The 20,393-nt window shown below is 41.0% G+C and overlaps 2 protein-coding genes across 7 annotated transcripts in view; one reads left to right on the top strand and one right to left on the bottom strand.

Moving 5' to 3' along the window:
• Positions 1-20,393, top strand: part of cenpp (centromere protein P) — a 101,743-nt gene that overhangs the window by 70,691 nt on the left and 10,659 nt on the right. The window lies entirely within an intron of this gene.
• The window catches only part of ecm2 (extracellular matrix protein 2, female organ and adipocyte specific), a 29,069-nt gene that overhangs the window by 1,369 nt on the left and 7,307 nt on the right, over positions 1-20,393 (bottom strand). For 3 of the 6 annotated variants that reach the window (XM_032514621.1, XM_032514622.1, XM_032514623.1), the window contains exons 4-12: positions 19,123-19,311; positions 16,332-17,090; positions 13,904-14,019; positions 12,790-12,925; positions 11,534-11,691; positions 10,415-10,554; positions 10,199-10,311; positions 9,074-9,287; positions 1-125 (exon numbers count right to left, since the gene is read on the bottom strand). The exon at positions 1-125 is cut by the window's left edge and continues 1,369 nt beyond it. In XM_032514621.1, coding sequence (XP_032370512.1) covers positions 1-125; positions 9,074-9,287; positions 10,199-10,311; positions 10,415-10,554; positions 11,534-11,691; positions 12,790-12,925; positions 13,904-14,019; positions 16,332-17,090; positions 19,123-19,311 — 1,950 coding nt within the window. The remainder of the gene's footprint in view (positions 126-9,073; positions 9,288-10,198; positions 10,312-10,414; positions 10,555-11,533; positions 11,692-12,789; positions 12,926-13,903; positions 14,020-16,331; positions 17,091-19,122; positions 19,312-20,393) is intronic. The other 3 variants (XM_032514624.1, XM_032514625.1, XM_032514626.1) reach the window with 3 other exon arrangements.

The raw sequence follows: 20,393 nt of genomic DNA, 5'->3' as shown, positions 1-20,393 counted from the left end.
GCACACAGGAGAAGGCTGCCGGTGAGATCTTCTGGGGGTCGATGTAGTTGTTTTCCAGCCTCAGGGCCACCAGGGTGGTGTCCCCGCTGTGGTTTGGGTCACAGATGCCTTCGTCAGGGATACTCCTGGAGGGCACAACATAAGGATGCTGTTAGAGGCAGCTTTAGTCCCATTATGTGCATAATGAAAAGTGTAACTAATGTTAATTTTTTTTTTTGTTCATCATTAAATTTGATGATCATTTTCCCAATCAGTTAATCATTTGGTCTATAAGATGTCAGAACATTCCTGTCACAATTATCTAAAGCCTGTTTTGTCTGACCAATATTTAAAAAAATCTAAAGATATTCAATGCACTATTATGAGACCATAAATCTTAAAAATTGAAAAGCTGGTGTGAGTTGATATTTGGCTTTCTTGTTTGTTCATACTTCTCAGGAATAAAAGTAATATCAGTCCAGCCTGTTTTGTATCACAGACATTTAGTAACGATAATGGAGTTCCTCGCTGAAGCATTTTGTGCCCTGTTCTATGAAATACAGGAAGACGGTCCTGTGTTGTGGACATCTCCATGATCAAACCAGACTCAGTTCATTTAAATAATCCGACATTGTTTTGCAAACGACCTTACTACATATGCTCTGGTCCAGATTTTGCTCTGTTCTGCCGATGTCTGTCTCCAACTTCAGCGGCAGCTTGTTTGACCACGGAAGTGCGAGTGACTGTAGTCTATTTCTGTGAGAGAAACATTGCGAGCTGCTACAGTTACAAAGCACACCTGACGACAGGAGCCGTTTAGCTCAGACTTGCGGATTACACATACCTGTAGTTTGTGTGGTTTGAGGTCGTATCGCGTTCCCACCACATACGAACCAACTCCCAAGTTTAATTAAAAGCATACCTCCTCAAACAGGTCTCGGTATGCTTGTTTGGTTCAGCTTTTGGTGCACATCCGAGTGGGATTGCTACATTAACACCTGCCCATAAGAACCGCACGCAAAAAAGGGAAAACAAACTCTAGAGCAATTCACCTGGACTAAATTAGGCAGCATGTGGGAAAACTCACTTAGGAGCATCGCCAAAATGAGACCACTTTTAAGTCAGAATGATGATGAAATGTTGATTATTACAAGTTGCCTATACTACACAAATTCCCTTTTTGCCAAGTTACCTAAAATATCTATAAGAAGACTACATTTATTTTTTTAGAATGCTGAATCCAAGATTTTGATTAAAAGTAGAAAAAGTCTGTACTGTAGGTTGTTATAGTTTGTTCTGTAGTACCACATGTTAAAATAATCTGCAGTATTGGCTTTGAGGCAGGTTACAATTTCAGTATCAGCCGTCTTGGCAGTGAAGATTGTTATGTTGTTTAAATGTTATATAAAACCATCCTACAACTTGGACTAAGTATGTGTACCGTGCATGGACCTGTGAGTGAGTGAGTGAGTGAGTGAGTGAGTGAGTGAGTAATAAGGTGATTCAGGGTGACTCAGGTGGAAACATCCATCTCAGCTTGTTTTGTTTCTTGTTGTCAAGACAACATTCAGTTCTGTGAACTTTCAGCTGTCCCTTGTGGGCTGAGATGAATAATTGAGTCATCTGGTCTGTTTTGGGACTCTTTGTTGTTGGTCTTCTAAGACTGTATTGAAATTTGATTTTTTTTTTTCTTTCCTTGAGTTCTGTCATTAATCACCTGGTTTCATTGTTTTCTGTCTGCAGCTTTGCTACTTAATTAACAGTAAAGCCCATTTTTTTAGATAAACCAAGGCCAGTGAAATTTTATTTTGGTACAGTATGACAATCAGTGGTCTGTAAGGAGTGGGCTAGATAGAGGAATTCAGAGTTCTGATAACCAAAGGAAAAAACTGTTTGTAGTAGGTCCTATGTTTGTAGTTTATGAATTGATCCCTATACCTATAATTGACACTTTTTAATTGATGATTTGTATTTCTTACAAAGTGGGTCTATTCGTATAGTTTCCTCATTTCGATGTTATGATAGCATTGTTCTCATCAAGTTAATAGCTGACATTTAGGAACACAGTAAGCTTTTTAGAAATTAACTTGGTCAAGTCAAATCATCACTGATGTATACTCTGCCACTCCACACAGAATGACCTCAGGTCAGCGCTAAGGTAGACCCACACTTCCATGTAACCACTCACACTGTTTAACAGAGAATTCCGGTTGGTTCCAACACGTAGCTCTGTTGTTTGTAATTTGGAGTCCTGTCAGTAGAGAGAAAGATGAAACCAATTGGTGCGGTCTACACCGTGTTATCCTCCTGCTAGAGTTAGCACCCAACAGGCTTAAACAGGTCTAGTTTTAAACATGCCTCTAAACATGTTCAAAATGTCATTAAAAGGGCCCATCCGTGTGCAGTTTTTCCTTCTGAGGGAACACAGTGAATCTGACTGCTGTATACGTGAAAGAAATGCATGAAAATTGTGCTAATTCATTGTGTTTAGTTCCTGTGTTGAAAGGCAGTTAGAGAGCTTAGAGACCATCTACAAGCTGCAACACCGAAAAAAGATAAAACTAAAATATGTAGGCTATCAAATTAATTGAATAAGGTAGTGTTTCTAAACTTACCACAATTATAACTTCTTTGCTGCTAGTTGTACTACCGCACTTTAAAAAATAAATAAGCATATGCTTATTTTTGAAAATATGTTTGTATCTCTTTTCTGTGTTGTAGTTTGTAGACGGTCCCGAAGCACTCCTTGCCGTATCAACACCGGAACTAAACAGAGCTGAATTAGCACAACTTTTATGCATTTCTTTCACATCTACAACAGTCAGATTCACTGTGTTCCCTCTAAAGGAATCACTTCACATGGGTAGACACTTTTAATGACATTTGGAACATGTTAAGAGGCTAAAAACACGTTTTAAACTTGCCTTGTTTAAGCCTGTTGGGTGCTGAGTCTAGCAGGAGGATAACACGGTGTAGGCGACACAGATTGGTTTAGTTTTTTTCTCTAGTGACAGCACTCCAAATTTACAAACAGAGCTACATGTTGGAATCGACCGGAATTCTCCTTTTAAAACTAGTGAAACTGGGACTTCCGGGGAGCGTCAAGTATGTAGGACGTGCCTGCCGGAGCTCCGCAGGAATGTGACTATTTAAACTTTTTTTTAGCACGATTTATTGAAGTTTCTTTTACAGCTTTGGTTCATTACGTTGTCTACACGACATTTATGCTCAACCTGTTTTGGTAATTTTTTAAAACCATGGAAAACGGGGTAAATCCGACACCTCGAAAGTAGGCCGTAGCAAACCACGCCTGTCGCCTGGAGCCGAGGCTGCTCCAGGTACTCGATGCTAACGAGCATCTGCTAAAGTGTATGGAGGAGCTGGAGGGTGTGCGCTCAGATCTGTGAGTAATTTGACGAAATTGTGTCCGGGGCTGTGAGAAGGGAGATTACGACTGCTCTTGCTCCGCTGGAAGCTAAAGTTACTTCACACGAACGAGCTATTGCAGACCTTGAGCGCTGGCTACTGACCACGATGACAGCTAACAACCCTTGGAGCAACTGTTGCTTCGCTAAAGGATATGGTGGAATCCATATCGAAGAAATGTGAGGACTTGGAAGGACGGTCGAGAACTGAATAATTTACGGGTGGTCGGTGTGCCTGAAGGATGAGGGAAGCCGCTCAACGGATTTTGTGGTACTTTACTCAGGATTTACTCGGTTCCTAAAAACCCGCGCTGGACAGGGCTCACCGGACCCCGTGCTAAACCTAGGACGGGGAACCCCACACGTCCCTTCGTCGCCAGAGTGAATATGTTCAACAACGTAACGAAATCCTGCGTAAGGCAAGTGAAGCATCTCCTCTGATTATAATGGAGAGGATTTCTGTTTTCCCGGATTTCACTGCTGCTGTGGCCAAAAAACGGACTGCCTTTACTAAAGTTAAGAAGGAGCTGCACTGCTGTCCAGGTGTCAAATTTGGTCTTTTCTACCCGGCAATATTGCGGATTACTCTTCCAAGTGGCCAAGTCCAGAGGTTTGAAGATCCGTCGCTCGCCATGGACTTTGTTGAGAAAAAGCTGAAAAATGCGGTGATCCCTGACTGTGTTTGAATGTTTGCCCTATGGCAGACATTTCCAATGACAAATTTTTGCGCTTATACACGGGGATTGCTATGACTTTGTTGACACTTTTGTTATAGTATTTTGTTACGGCTAATTTTTTGGCCCCAAGGACCATTAATGTAACTTGCACTAATGCTGCAGATTTGATAATTGAGGTTGGCTTTCTTGCACTTTAAGTATTGTCTTTGCACACTGGTTTGCACCCCCCCTTTTTTTTTTTTTTTTTTTTTTTTTTTTTGTGTTATAATTTAAGGGGAAGGAAGAGAAGAAAGATTTTTATTTATCCTTTACCAATTTGTTTATGTGGATATTATTACTAGCATCAAGTTTTTGTTTTTTTTGTTGTGTTGAAACACAATATTGTGCACCTAGATTTCGTTCGTTGCATTCTATTTGGGTTTTTTTTTTTTCTCTACGAACTCTCCAAGGACCTTTGTAGGGTCGGACCATGGGATTTTGGGGGGGAGTGGGCTTCGCGCATCTGATTGGGGGGATGCTTCTGCGAGATGTTCGGTTTGTTTGTTTACTAGGTTTTAATTTTGTGTTGTGTACCTCCAACTCTTCCTTATCTTTTCTTCTGCTTAACCCTTTGTTTTATCAATCAAGCGCCCTGATTCTTCCGGTTACTTATATGTCTTACTCTTTGCTATGGCTCCATTACTAGGACAGGACCTCCAATTTGCCAGTTTCAACTGCAAGGGGCTGAATAACCCTGTCAAACGTAGTAAAGTACTACATTACCTCAACCAGTTGGGAGCAAGAGTCATCTTTCTACAGGAGACTCATCTTAGGAAACAAGATCATCAGAAACTGAAGAAGAACTGGGTTGGCCAAATCTATCATTCATCTTTTTCTGGTAAGGCCAGGGGTGCAGCTATTCTTTTACATAAATCTGTCCCTTTTACTTGTGATCAGATTATTTCTGATCACAATGGTAGATATGTTATCGTCGCAGGTTCAATTAGGGATATACGCGTTACATTGGCTAATGTCTATGCTCCCAACTGGGATGATGAAGCTTTCTATAGATGCTTTTTCTCTGAACTTCCGGATATATCAACTCATTATTTAATATTAGGCGGAGATTTCAATTGTTGGCTCAACTCGACACTTGACCGTTCTTCATCCAAGCCGGCCGTGCTCTCTCGATCGGCCAAAACAATTCACTCATTTATGCAGGAGTTTGCAGTATCTGATGCGTGGCGTTTCTTAATCCTTTGAAAAGGGAGTACTCCTTCTTTTCGCCTGTACAATCGTACATTCACTCGCATTGACCTTTTTTTATTGATAATAGTGCTGTTACCATCCTTGTCCTGTGTAGATATGATGCCATGTTTTATCTGACCATGCCCCACTTTGATGGATGTTAAATTAGGCATGTTTATCTCAACGCCCATTATGGCAATTAAACACAGTCTTCTCTCAAACACGCTTTATTGACTACATTTGAAACAGATAGAATTTTTCCTGAAACAAATAGAGCACCGGGTATCTCTCCCTCTCTTCTTTGGGAATCATTGAAGGTTTTATTAGGGGAGAGATCATTTCTTTTATTCATTTCGAGAATAAATTAAGAAATGAGAAGTGAATACCCTAAGACGACAAATTGCGCAACTTGATAATATGTACGCGGCCTGTGCTCCCCAAATGTGTATAAGAGCGTCTGTCACTGCAATCCGAATTTGATATACTCATGACCACCGCACTACAGACTTATGTTGCGGTCCGGGGACAGTTTTTCGAATTAGTGATAAGGCCAGCAAATTGTTGGCACACCAAATCCGCCAGGTGTCTGCATCGCGTCAGATTATAAGATTCAAAATGACACGGTGTGACAACAGATCCGTCAGATTAACCTTGCTTTTGAGAAATTTTATAGGTTATTGTATTCATCTGAATCACATCCACGGATGCTGACTTGGATAATTTTTTTGCCAACTTGGAAGTGCCTACTGTTGATCAGGAAACAGCGGTTAACCGGGTAGACCTATTACTTTGTCAGAACTTAATGCGGCTATGCGATCTCTTCCGGGAGGAAAATGCCCAGGCCCTGATGGGTACCCTCTGAGTTCTATAAAGCGTTTTGGGATAAAATTGCACCATCTTATTAGAAAGTATAATGATGCTTTGCTATTGGGGTCCGGCCGAGACTCTTAATCAGGCCACCATCTCCTTCTTTTGAAAAAAAGCCAAAGACCCTCTTTGTTGTTCATCCTATGTCCGATAAGCTTTTAAATGCCGACTTTAAACTGTTATCAAAGTAAAGTTTTAGCTATGCGTCTCGAGTGTGTTCTGCCTACAGTAGTCACTCAGACCAGACCGGGTTGTTCAAAATAGACATTTTTTCTATATAGGAGGCTTTTTAATGTTATTTACAATGACTCATCCCATAACAATCCCGAAGCCTGATCTCTCTCGATGCTGAAAAGGCTTTTGACGAGTTGAGTGGTCTTACCTCTTTATATTATCAAAAAGTTTGGTTTTGGTGTAGCTTTTTGACTTGGATTAAGTTACTCTATTCTAACCCACAGGTTCGGTTAGGACTAATAACACTCGGTTGGAGTATTTCTCCCATCGCTCTACAAGACAGGGATGCCCATGGTCCCTTTTATTTGCCGGCTATTGAGCCGCTTGCCTCCATGCTTCGTTCGAGCGCAACTATTGGGCATACGACGTTATAGTTTGGAAGTCAAGGTCTCTCTTTACGCTGATGACATTACTTTTATACGTTTCAGATCTGCACAACTCTATTCCTGCTGCTTTGCCTGCTTTCAGACTTTGGCGGGTATCTGGGTATAAGCTGAATCTGGTAAAAGTGAATTGTTTCTATTAACTCAGCGGCTAGGGCTTTCCGGCATGGCTTTCTTTCAGAGTAGCCAATGACAGTTTCACATATCTTGGGTTCGAGTTACGCAGTGCATAGGTATGAGGACTTATTTAATGCTAACTTTTCCCTTGCTGTTGAAAGTAAAGAAGACTTTGAGCGGCTGGTCCTTGCTTAAGTTGTCTTGGTAGTGAATTAACTGTGTCAAAATGAATGTTTCTCCCCGTTTTTTTATCCTTTCAATGTGTCCCGATTTTTTTTAACCAATTCCTTTTTTGGTCGGGTGAGTTCTCTTGTTTCAGATTTTTCTGGGAGGGGAGGGTCCCTAGATTGTCTAGACAATATTACAGAGACCTAAGCCGCTGGGGGGATGGCCTTACCGAACTTAGGTACTACTATTGGGCTTCCAATATTGGGGTTTTGACAGCTGGCTTCGGTGTGGGCCCATCCTCTCCTGAGTGGTTGTAATGGAGACGAATTCAGCAAAACCTGATCTCTCACAGGTCTATGTATTCACCAATTAAATCTTCGACTGTGCTTACACAAAGAATAGCGTAGTTAAAACCTCTCTTAAGATTTGGACTCAATTTCAGCGTTATTTTTGGTCTACAACTCCTCTTCCATGCTCCTATCGCAAACAATCATGTTTTTTTCCCTCTCTCACAGACAAAACATTTGTGATTTGGTCAAACCTGGCATTGGACCTTTAGGGATTATTTATTGATGGTGTCTTGCTACCTTTCAACAACTCTTGCCAAATTTACTCTTCCATCTCGAGTTTTTTCAGATTTTTACAGGTGCGTAGCTTGTGTCATAGTAATTTTCCCACTTTTCTCGACTGCGGAGGACTCTGACCGACTCCTTGCTTTTACCATTCCTAGGCTGAAAGGATATTTCGATTCTTATACCCGCATAGCTTCGACCGCGCTGAGTCTTTAGGCTCAATCAAGGCCTCTGGGAGGAGGATATAGGAGAGGCTATCCCTGAAGAGCTTGGTCACGTATCTTAAACGGGTGCATAAGTCTTCATATGTGCTAGACACTGTCTATTCAATGCAAGCTTGTTCACCGCGTTTATTACCAAGGCTCGTCTGTCTAAATTTTATAGCACGGTTTCCCAGTCTGTGATAGGTGCAACAGTCTCCTGCAAACCTTATACACATGTTTTGGCTGTGCCCCCAGCTGAAGAGTTTTTGGACAGAGGTATTTGGCGTTATATCACACGTGGTTGGCAGAAAAATTGATCCGAACCCCAGTGTCTTGTTTGGGGTGTTTTCGGGGCCATCTCCTTTGTCCTCTTCAAAGAAAATCCTTGTCCTTTATGACATTATTGCAAGTAGGATAATTCTTCTTAAATGGAAATCACCACAACCTCCTTCTTCATACTTTGGTTGAGGGATTGTTTATTTCTTAAACTTGAAAAAATTAGGATGTCACTACGGGGTTCCTCTGACAAATTTACAGAAATCTGGCAGCCATTACTACGATGGTTGGTCAAGTCCATTTTCATTCTGTCCCAGTCTAGTCCTTCGTGTATGTATTTGTCTGTCATCTGTGTCCTTTTTCTGGATCTTCCTTTTCTTATGGTTCATATTGCTTTCCTGGGCACAAAGCTGTACTTTTTTTAGGTGTAGCAGAATGCATCTTAATTTTATTTATTTCAAAACTTTTTTTGTGTATGTGTGTGCCTTTTTCTTAGGACTTTCCTTATTACATGGGAGGGATTGGAGGTCGTTTTGTTGTGTTTTTTGTTTGTTTTTATAACTCAAGGAATTGCATGGTTTGTTTTATATGTATCGCATTGTAAATGTATGGCTAGCAATTCGTTGTAAAAACCAAATAAACAAAGTTGAAAAAAAAAAAAAAAACTAGTGAAACTTGATGAAAAACAGGATTTAATCATTCTGTTAATTTCAAGTTGTTGTTGTTTTTTCAAGCAGGAATGGTTCTTCTACTAAAAATACGTATAATTTGAAGGAATATAATTTTATGATTAATTGTTCTTTTCAAAATCCAACTCCATTGATTGCGTGAAATCCGAGGAATACTGGAGAAAAGACTGAAATATTCCCAGTAAGTAATCATTTTAAAAGCCCAGGAAATCCTTCATCCCTAATAGATGGATATTTGTGGATGATGGCTTCATACCTGATCATGTTATTGTTGAGTCTGAGGAAATGTAAGTTGGTCATCTCGTTGATGCCAGATGGGACATGGACCAGCTGGTTGTGATCCAGACACAGTTCCACCATGGATTGGTACGAGCCGAAGAACGACTCAGGCTCGATTGCCTCTCCATCCAGTTTGTTGTAAGAGAGGTAGAGATACTCTAAACCAGGGTCCATGTGGGCGAAGACGTAACCTGTGGACGTGTTTGAAGGAGACAATGTAACTGTGGAAGACCATGACCCGGTTTGTTTTTTTGACAATCTACAAACGATTAGTTTGTTTAATATGTCTATCAAATTTCATAATTGCATTTTAGTGTCTGTAGGTAAATGAAGTAAGGGACTGTGGGACAATAATGGAATTATATTATTCTTGTTGGATATTTTTTTTAATTTTCCCTGCTCTGCTTGACTGTCATATTTTCCAATTATCAGATGATGAGACTATAGCTTCTTTCCAACCTAGTAGTTACAGGAACATAGTTATAGGAACAGTCCACTTCTAAACTGTTCTTCTAACTAATGTCCCCAAAACCGTTTTTTCCCATTTGCATTCACACTGGCCATAGGAACTGACCTTTTGTTGTTATAACACAGCCATCTAACCACCACTCTGTGGAAAAGGGAAAGGACCCTGCCCTGAAGTATAAGGTGAAAGAGTTACAGGAATTTAATAATCCCCAAATTGGCCCAGTCAGAACACGAGAAAAAAAGGCTTCTAGGAACGGCAAAGATCCCTCCGGGATGAATGGCCTTCTCTCCAACTAACTGTTGGAGATGCAAGTTCCCCAACAAGTGTTCTTTGGATGTCTTGATCCCTACAAATGCTATAGTTAAACGGTGGGTACTCTTGTGTGTGTTTAATTGGCCTTCTTTGGCTCAACCAAACAATTAAGATCTGCAGGCAATCCCTAAAAGTACCTGAAACTTGGGTTCAGTGCCACCTTGGAGCTCTTTTCGTGTGGTTGAAAATACGTGTCGTTCTAAATTTTGGGGGACCTAAACGTTGAGGAATTCCTCCATTTCCAACATTTAATTTTAAACCTTTGCCATCTACTAGGTTTATGTTGGTCAGCCAAGTGTTCCATCAACTCTTTCCACGTACCAGGTATCCTCTCTATGTTGTTTCCCACCAGCACTAAGTGGACCAGAGATCTAGGCAGGTATGATGGAACTAGGTAAAGGTGATTATGTGAAAGGTCGATGGACTCCAGATTTCTGCAGAGAAGGAGGAAGATGAAGGGAGGAAGGATTTGTAAGGGAATGGAAATGAGAACATAAGTAATTAATTGAGCGTGACAGGTTTTTCTTGTTGTCTGACCTGTGATTGATCCAGGCCAGCGGGGCGATCCTGTTCTCCTCCAGCCTGTTGTATCTCAGAGAGATTACATTCAGACTGTGGGTCTGATTGAAAACTGTCTCTGAGATTTCCTCAATCAGGTTGTTCTCCAAGTACAGCTCCTGAATGACAGAAAAAAAAGTTTCCTGCATATTCTTCAATCTGTACCTATGTATCCCAATGGTACACATGTGCGGTAGTTTGAATGCACTTAATTTCTGTAAAAGTTCGTAGCAGAAAAGAGCTGTAGCTAAGCTCCAAGATGGCTGACACTTGACTTGCTTCGGCTTGCTTTGGGTAAAGTGTCCAACCCCTTATGGACGGGTTGAAAACATGCGGAACTAGCTGGCTTGTAGTCAACAGCCTCTGGGCAAAAATTATTCAGATGATGCAAAATGACGTTTTTTGCGTCAACGGAGGCTTTTTTTCCAGACCTACAATACAGAGAAATCTAGTCTCAGGCTGACATGAGGGAGACGACCACGGTCAGTGGAAAATAATACCTGGTTTCTACTGATTCAAAGCTTAATGCTAATCTGTGAAGTATCCCTTTAAATCATGATCATTATCACACTTGAATCCTGTGTAAATCCTGGAATCCCAGAGCTAATTAGCAAATAACTAATGTTAAAGGTAGATCACAATCTTCTAATGAAAAGAAAAGGTGCTGGGTTTTGGATCTACTATAGAGTGTAGAAATAATCCATGGTTATAACATTTGGTTGGTTTTAAGATAGATTTACAGCAGTAGCATGTCCCTGGCGTGTGTGGTTAACCAGGGGCAGCAATTACAAGTTGAGTGGATTGGTTTCCCACAGGTAGAAGCAGAGTGAAGTCAGTGGAGGAGTTTTCAAAGTGAGTCCTTTGAACTTATTGAACTATTAAGGATTGAGCCATGTCGACTAGTTTTGCCTAGGTCTGTTTACTGGTGGCACAATCACACCAAAGCAGCAGTCTGTGGCTGGTGGTGGTCTTTGAACCCAGTAGAGATCACTGTTTCCTGGACATTTATGAATAAATTCATGTCTGTCTATGTTTGGGGACTAAAGAGGTTAGAACTGGAGAGATAAAGTGGTTATGTAAACAGATAATACTTCATACCAGCAATGAAAGGGGAAGGCCTTGTGGTACGGTGCGGAAGTGGTTTCTGCCCAGTCGGAGGTAGGAGAGCTGTTTGAGGGGAGCAAAGGCCAGAGGATCTACATTCCCCTCACTCAGCAGATTTCCCTCCAACTCCAGAATCACCAGGCTGCTCAGTTCTTAAAGATAAACAATAAATAAGCATACTGCCAACTTGAATTTGGTCTCGGAATCAGTGCAGCAAGGAAACGTGTCAGACTGTAATAGTCAAACAGTTACTTTACAAAATAAAACAGCAAATTCTTATTTCATTGAAACATGCATTTGTAACATTACTGTTGGGTAGGGTATCAAAAGGTAGTGCACAACACATGGGGCTTAGCAATTAAGACTACACAATCAGTGGAATAAGCTGCTCAGATCACAGTGTGAGGGGCAAGGTGTAGCGAAGGTTTACATCAAGTGCTGGGCAGCTGCAGGAAAGTGCGAGATTGATTAACAAAACGATGCACCTACAGTAGGGCTAGGCAGTATATAGATCTTATTCACATATTTGATATGAGACTAAATATCCTCATATCTTAATGCTATAACATGACATAAGTGTTGTGTTTTACTGGTTTTCAATTGATGTAATGTTCTGAACTTATCAGACTGTTCTAGCTGTTCTATTATTTGCCTTTCCCAATCAGTCATTATGTCCACATTATTTATCCCAAATCTCATTGTGTAAATATTTTGTAAAAGCGCCGATTGTCAACCGTACAATATTGTTGCAATATCGTAATTAAGGTATTTAGTCAAGAATATTGTGATACTTGATTTTCTCCATATCACCCAGCCCTCACCTACAGTAAAATTGTAGCATTTGTGAATTATGTAACACAAAAGATGATTATTCATTTGAGACGAAGACTGGTGAAAGCCTGACAACACAGGGACCAATTTACTTTACCTTCAACCAAATGTCAAAGTTGCATCTGATTTAACTTTGCTGAAACTGTGAGGTGAAGAATCAACTGCCAGCCAAAGTTAACTGTAGCTAATAAACATATTAGTGAAACAAAATGAAGCTCCCTGGTGTATCTGGTTAATGTCTGTGGAGAAAGACACTCTTTTCTGTATCATTTTGATGTTTGCAAATGTAGAGTAAACTGTACTTTCAAAGTTCAAAAAGTCAGACGGTGTGATGAGTCTATAAACAATCTATTGTCATTAAATGACAGCTGGCAGAGTATTGTCAGTATGGGGTGCATCATGGGATACTACAGCAGTACCTTGGAAGCTGTGTTTGTTGATTCCTCTCAGTTTGTTCTCGCTGATCTTCAGCTCCTGCAAGGTGGGTGGAAGGTAAGCAGGCACGGCTTCTAGAAGATTCCCATCCAAGTACAGGCGCCTTAGCATCTTCAGACCCTGACACACACACACACACACACACACACACACACACACACACACACACACACACACAGACAGACAGTACGGTGATACCACAAATATTACTTTCAAACAATCACTGGTTTATTTAAAGGCACAGTTTGTAGGATTTAATGGCATCTTGCCGTGAAGTTAAAGATTGCAACCAACTGAAATTTCTCCTGTGTGTCAAGCGTGTAGGAGAACTATGGTGGCCAACGCAAACACACAAATGGCCGTATCTTGTGCTAGTGTTTGGTTTGTCCGTTCTGGGCTACTGTAGAAACATGGCAGTGCAACATGGCTGACCCGCTCCCTATATAGATATACAGCTCATTCTAAGGTAAACAAAACAACAATTCTTATTTTCAAGTATTTAGAAACATTAAAGGTGCTCCAAGTTATGTTGGGTGACGTTACTTCTTGTTGACATTATATTTATTGCCACAACCCCCACCCCCAAATCCTTCTTGTCGGTTATTGGCTGGAACACTGTTTGTGTATGTTTCGTGGTGCAGGTGGGCCCAGTTTGGTTTTGTTGCCGTTTGTAGACCCTGGGCTGTTTACAGAGACCTCTTTTTTTTATTTTTATTTTTTATTTTTTTATTATTTTTTTTTTATTATTTTTTTTTACAGTGTGTTCTGGGGACAGGCAGCTAGCAGATAGTGAGGAGATGTTTGCTGTATGTGACAACAAATGTTGTAGCCTAAAACACGCATGACATCGCTTAGAGCACCTTTTAACTGATTTCTTATTCCGTTATTTGTCTTGTTGGTTTATGACACCTGAACATCTTTGGGAATATTGTTATTATGTCACAGAAATTGTCCCATATTTCATTTCTTTCTGGTATTACTTCAGATGTTCAATATGTTGGGTTTACACGCCTGCTTTCACAGTTTGGTCACCTTTAGAGAAACACTAGAATTGAGAATTGGCAGATGGTTGGATGATGGATTGGTTTAGCGTCTTACTTTGAAGGCTTTAGCATCAATGCCGGCAAATGTGAGTTTGTTTTTCTTCAGATTGATCCATTCAAGGTTAGGGATGCCATTGAAGGCTTCTGCTGGGATGCTGCTGATGTTGTTGCCTGCAGGTCAGAAGAGTTTCAGTTAGTTTAAACTGAGAGTATGTCTTTTCAAATTTTTGGTTTCAGGTTGCATGTGTTTTATATATACATACAGTGGTGTGAAAAAGTGTTTGCCCCCTTCCTCATTTCCTGTTCCTTTGCATGTTTGTCACACTGAAGTGTTTCGGAACATCAAACCAATTTATACAATTGTCAAGGACAACACAAGTAAACACAAAATGCAATTTTTAAATGAAGGTGTTTATTATTAAAGGTGAAAAAAAATCCAAACCACCATGGCCCTGTGTGAAAAAGTGATTGCCCCCCTTGTTAAAACATACTATAACTGTGGTTGTCCACACCTGAGTTCAATTTCTCTAGCCACACCCAGGCCTGATTATTACCACACTTGTTCACAATCAAGGCATCACTTACATAGGAGCTGCTTGACACAGTAAGGTCCACCAGAAGATCCTTAAAAGCTACACATCATGCCGAGACCCAAAGAAATTCAGGAACAATGAGAAAGAAAGTATTTGAGATCTATCAGTCTGGAAAGGGTTATAAAGCCATTTCCAAAGCTTTGGGAATCCACGAACCACGTGAGAGCCATTATCCACAAATGGTGAAGACATGGAACAGTGGTGAACCTTCCCAGGATGTCCGGCCGCCCAAATTACCCCAAGAGCGCAGCGACGACTCATCCAAGAGGTCACAAAAGACCCACAAACAACGTCCAAAGAACTGCAGGCCTCACTTGCCTCAGTTAAGGTCAGCGTTCATGCCTCCACCATCAGGAAAAGACTGGGCAAAAATGGCTTGCATGGCAGAGTTCCAAGGAGAAAACACTGCTGAGCAAAATGACATCAAAGCTCGTCTCAATTTCTCCACAACACATCTTGATGATCCCCAAGACTTTTGGGACAACATTCTGTGGACCGATGAGACAAAGTGGACTCTTTGGAAGGTGAGTGCAAGAATATCTGGCGTAGAAGGAACACTGCATTTCATAAAAAGCATTATACCAACAGTAAATATGGTGGTGGTAGTGTGATGGTCTGGGGCTGTTTTGCTGCTTCAGGACCTGGAAGACTTGCCGTGATAAAAGACATGAATTCTGCTGTTTACCAAGAGATCCTGAAGGAAATGTCCGACCATCTGTTCGTGTACTCAAGCTGAAACGAACTTGGGTTCTGCAGCAGGACAATGATCCTAAACACACCAGCAAGTCCACCACCGAATGCTGAAGAAACAAAAGAAGACTTTGGAGTGGCCTAGCCAAAGTCCTGACCTGAATCCTATTGAGATGTTGTGGTATGACCTTAAAAGGCCTGTTCATGCTCGAAAACCCTCTAATGAACTGAATTAGACAATTCTGCAAAGAGAGTGGGCCAAAATTCCTCCAGGACGCTGTAAAAGCCTCATTGCACGTTATCGCAAACGCTTGGTTGCAGTTGTTGCTGCAAGGGTGGCCCAACCAGTATTAGGTTTAGGGGGCAATCACTTTTCACACAGGGCCTGATGGTTTGGATTTTTTTTCACCTTTAATAATAAACACCTTCATTTACAATTGCATTTTGTGTTTCATTGTGTTGTCCTTGACTATTGTTTAAATGTGTTGATGTTCCGAAACACTTAAGTGTGACAAACATGCAAAAGAACAGGAAATGAGGAAGGGGGCAAACACTTTTTCACACCACTGTACATACAATGCATAGCACTAGGTTTTGTTTGATTAAATAAAATGGCGGAATTTGCCATTGAAAGTGTCCCTCCTCACACTTTCTATTAGCAATGAAACGGATAAGCTGATAATGTCACATCCGTTTTTGGAAATCTCCAACTTAAACTTCCATTCCGTTTTAGTGAATAATTTAAAGTATGAGTCAGGTGTTATCTATATTTCTCTTATTGTCAACAAATCCCATGGGCAGACAAAGGCTGCCACCTAAATGCTTATGATTCAATTAATCATGTCCCATATTTGAGTACATGAGGACGTTTGCTAATAAAGAAACTAAAGAATGATTCCATTAAGCAACTTAGGAGTTCTGAATGAGGACCTCCAGTATTTGAAAAAAGTAGCTTATAAAAATAATTTGTACAAAATCTTGTAGGCGGCACCTAATCAGAATTTTAAAATAAGAAGAAAATCTCAACTGAATCTTTGTTTTTGTTATTTTAACTTTAGTTACGTGTTTCCAAAAGGATTCAGATTAAATACAATGCTAATCCTCACACGAGTGACATATGTGTTAAAGTGGTAAAGATTGTTTGACGTGTTGCGGTGTGTGGCACTGCCTTCTCCATCTCTGGTCTTGGTGCTGACTTACCCTCCAGACTGAGAGACCTGAGCTCCGGTATGGCCAGAGGAGGGAAGTAGAGGAGTTTTGCATTCTCACATGTCAGAGTGACATCAGAGATGTAACATCCTGGAGGGAGGCCTCCTCTGTTTACTACTACTACCACCTCTCTCTCCTCCTCTTCCTCCTCCACCTCTGCTTCCATCTCCTTTAGCTCATCCTCTGTGGCAGCAGGAGGTCTTGGGATGGGAGCAGGGAAGAGCTCTGGTTTCTCAGGTTCCTCAAGTCTTTTTGGGGGCATCTCAAACACATCTCCTCTCAGCCACAGCGCCTCCTCTACTTCCTCCTGCTTTTTGTCTTCCTCCTCCTCCACCAGAGCCAGTAGTTCTTCCCTCAGTATCTCCTCCTGCCTCCATCTTTCCTCCTCTAGCTTCCTTTCCATCTCCCTTGCTTCTCTCTCCGCTGCCTCTTTGCGCTTCCTGTCTTCCTCCTCCATAAGCCTCCTCCACTCTTCTTCCTCTTTCACCACCTGCAGCCTTAGCGCCTCCTCCTCCTCCCTCCTCCTCTCCTCCACTATCTTCCTTTGTTTCTCTGCCTGCTCCTTCCTCTGCTTCCTCCTCATCTTCCTGGCCTCATCTTTCTTCCTCAGGCGCTCCTCCTCCTCGCGATGTTCCTCTTCCTCCCGCCAGAGGATTCGCTGGATCTCCTCCTGGGTCAACGGGCTCACAGGCTCGCCGGGGTCGTTGCCAACTGGGGAGTCACCAGAAAGGTCAAGGCTGAGGTCAGAGTCTAGGGTGGGTGTAGGGTGGTGCGGGGCAGCCAGTCAGAGGGCACGAGGTGGTTGAGAGGAAAGAAAAAGGTGACGGAATAGAAATAAGGAGGGAAGAAAGGGATAGAAATAAGAGTAGAGAAGACAAAAGAAAAAGGAAGAAAAAGAATAAAACTAAAAGAGAACGATACAGGATGGAGATTAAAGTTGTTAAGGAGAGACAGACAGGAGGTGGACAGACAAACGGCTGTGTGTTAGTGTTGTAGACACACGTGCAGACAGACCAGCTTGTTGTAGCTACAGAGCAGACGGCTGCTGTAGACCAGTCTGGACCAGATCCCATTGAACTGCTCATGTAGGACCAGTCAGGTAAAGATGGTCTTTTTTTGTTCACATACTGTAAGTTGGGGCCAGCTGGTACTGAATCTGAATGGAATACATTTTTGAATACAACAAAGTACTATAAAATGCATTACAATGATCTATTGATACATATCAACGTGTGAATATTTTAGACCAACCTTAGCTCACTTGTCTAACACTTAATGCTGTTTTATAGTCATAAAACGGTGTGCCTAAAGGGGCACTTTGCCTGAGAATACCAACACTTTTCTTCTGAGTATAAAACAGCGCTTAGTGTTTTTCCTTTACGTTTGACTCCACACATACTGTGCAGTACAGCAGACATAGTTGATACATAGTGTACTTCTACAGATACGTACATGTTTCTATGGTTATTGCTACCAACAATGAGTTTGTTACTGTCAATTCAACTACTGCAGTTTTCTACATAATTTCACAAAGGTCGAATGGACAAGTTGTTTACAATAAAGGATGCTCATACAGCAGAGAGATAGAAAACTCATTGCCACAGTGTCCGGATCGTTTGGACACTTTCAATTTTAAGAAATTAACAATTAAAAAGCAAGCATTTATCTTAAAACCAGTAAAATTGTTTGGAGAAACTAAAGCGGAAGGGAAAAACAAGAGCTAGTGACAGTGTTAATACCAATACTACTCAAAGTAAATTAAATTCCTGCTGTTTGCTATCAGATTATGCAATATGTTTTAGTACAAAATCAAATGAGATAAGATCACTGCTGTATACACTTACTCATATTGATACATGATTTGATGTTCAGCCACACAGGATAATGAAAAGGAACTCAGATTTTGTTTGTTTGTTGCTATTATCCACTATGAGCTAACAGAAGTTTCCTTCTTGGGTTATTGAACAATTTCCAACCACTACTTTTGTCATTTGTGCAGATTATGGCACAAAACAACTTAAGGTGACCCCCCCCCACCCATAAACTCTCACATTCTGGTTTGTTTGCTGCCCGTATGTGCACACAGCTCACAATAATGTTGCTTGCCAACTTGTCTAACAAAAGGAGTCTTTGTTATATGCTCTAAACTAATAACTGCATTTTAACTATATCCTTGGCAAGTGTGATTGAAGTTAGCCTGAGTGGCTTCCCCTTTCTCTATATTTGACCATAAAGTTTGACTTCACGAACACCTTGATTCACCTGGAGTTTACAACTTTTCAACCGTGAGCACCTGGTATCTTTTTCTTTTTACATCTTTGTTTTTTCTGTAGATTAAGATTTCATCTTGGTGAGATTGAATTGACAGTAAAGTGAAACCTATCCTGGTATACTACATGTTGAAAAAACATGTAGTATCTTCCAATAACAGACATGTTAAAACTTTTACAACATGTGTTGAACTCATCCAAAATGTGGTAAAACACATTTTATAAAGCCATGATGAAGTAGGGAGCAACATGTCGAGGCCTCAGAGATGGAAACTGTTTCAATTTAATTTCTTCCATGAAACGAGTGACGAATAATATAACTTGCATGATGAAGATTAACTCCAAAATGAGACTTCTACCGGAAGCTGGGGGTAGATGTAAATCTAATCATGATTTTTTTATGAAACTGTTGAATGAAAGTCCTTCAAATATTGGTCGTGACTGTCAAACATTGCTCATCTTTGCTGCCTCTTGATGTTGAACCATGGCGTTTCCACATGTTGTGTTTCTACCTGACTCCATGCAGACGGGGCAGCACTCCCCAGCAGGGGTGAAGGGGAAATGGCAGTGTACTACGGGGCAGGTGATCTCGTCACAAACCACTCGCCCTCCGGTACACAGACAAGTCACACAGGGCTTAGGAGACCAGACAGCCTGGTTGAACATGGTCAGACCCCGGTACACACACTGGCCCTTCTTACCTGAAAGAACAGACACATCACAGTCAATTCAGTAGTTCATTATAGCTCAAGATCCTTATTGGTTTCACAGTAGGTGAAATATGAAGAGGGTAAAAGTAATTTGGTTATTGTTGAAGTCTATTTAACATCAGTAATATGTTGGTGAAAGCCAGCGTGATGTGGCTAAAATAAAAGACCTTTATACATATACTCCCACACCAACAGCAGGGAAAGTCATTTGTAATAGTTTTGGATAGGCAGATGTGTTTACACGTGCAGTTGCAGCAAACAGCGGTCAGCGGATGGCAAAAGAATAGTATATTTTGACGTCCCTATTCCTATTTCCACCGAAGAAACAACTGTCATTGAGCACAACAAACAGAACTGAATCATTAAACAAATCAGAAATGTGGGCAGAGATTAGAAGTCTAGAACAAGGCAAATTTAAACCTGCGGAGTCACAGCTTTAACCTAACATCCAGAACAATAACCAAACTGTTTGGACCCTCATCATCCTCCTCCTCCTCCTCCTCAGCAGCAGGCCCTGCTGCTGTAATTGCTGAATGCGTCTAGTCAAATCTAAAGCCTGTACTTTACGTTTCCACTCCTCCTTCTGCATTAACTCCACCTTTTAACATCAGACCTCGGACAGGACAAGGCTGTGACTGGCTGTGAGTCAGTAGGAAAAACTGCAAACTACTATGATACGGCAGGAAGAGGCTCTTTGTTTCTATTTTAAGTCCGTCCTGTCTGTCATCTTTCCTTTAAATTGGTATGCTCTTTGTTACGTCCATAGAAACACAGGTAGTTAAGAGGCTCAGTTTATTTCCCTTAAATACCGTCTCCCCTAGTGCTGTCCTTTTTACAGAGAGGAGTGTGACTGTCACCCTGTCATCTCTGCTGGACCACATACTTTAGAGCTTTTCTTTTCTCTGTAAAATATTGTCTTGTTGTTTTAGAATATTTGTATTGTCTAGTAAATTGCAGGGTTTTGTTTAAATAATAATAGCAACCATCAGACTCTGCTGTGACACCATTGTTCTATGGTGATCCCTGCATACTTCCATAAGTTGTTCAACTTGCAGTGAAAAAAATAAGTTGAT

The sequence above is a fragment of the Etheostoma spectabile genome, chromosome 4, assembly GCF_008692095.1.
Source record: "Etheostoma spectabile isolate EspeVRDwgs_2016 chromosome 4, UIUC_Espe_1.0, whole genome shotgun sequence".
NCBI lineage: Eukaryota > Metazoa > Chordata > Actinopteri > Perciformes > Percidae > Etheostoma > Etheostoma spectabile.
Note: the sequence above shows the minus strand (reverse complement) of the source record. Positions and strands in the feature narration are given on the sequence as shown.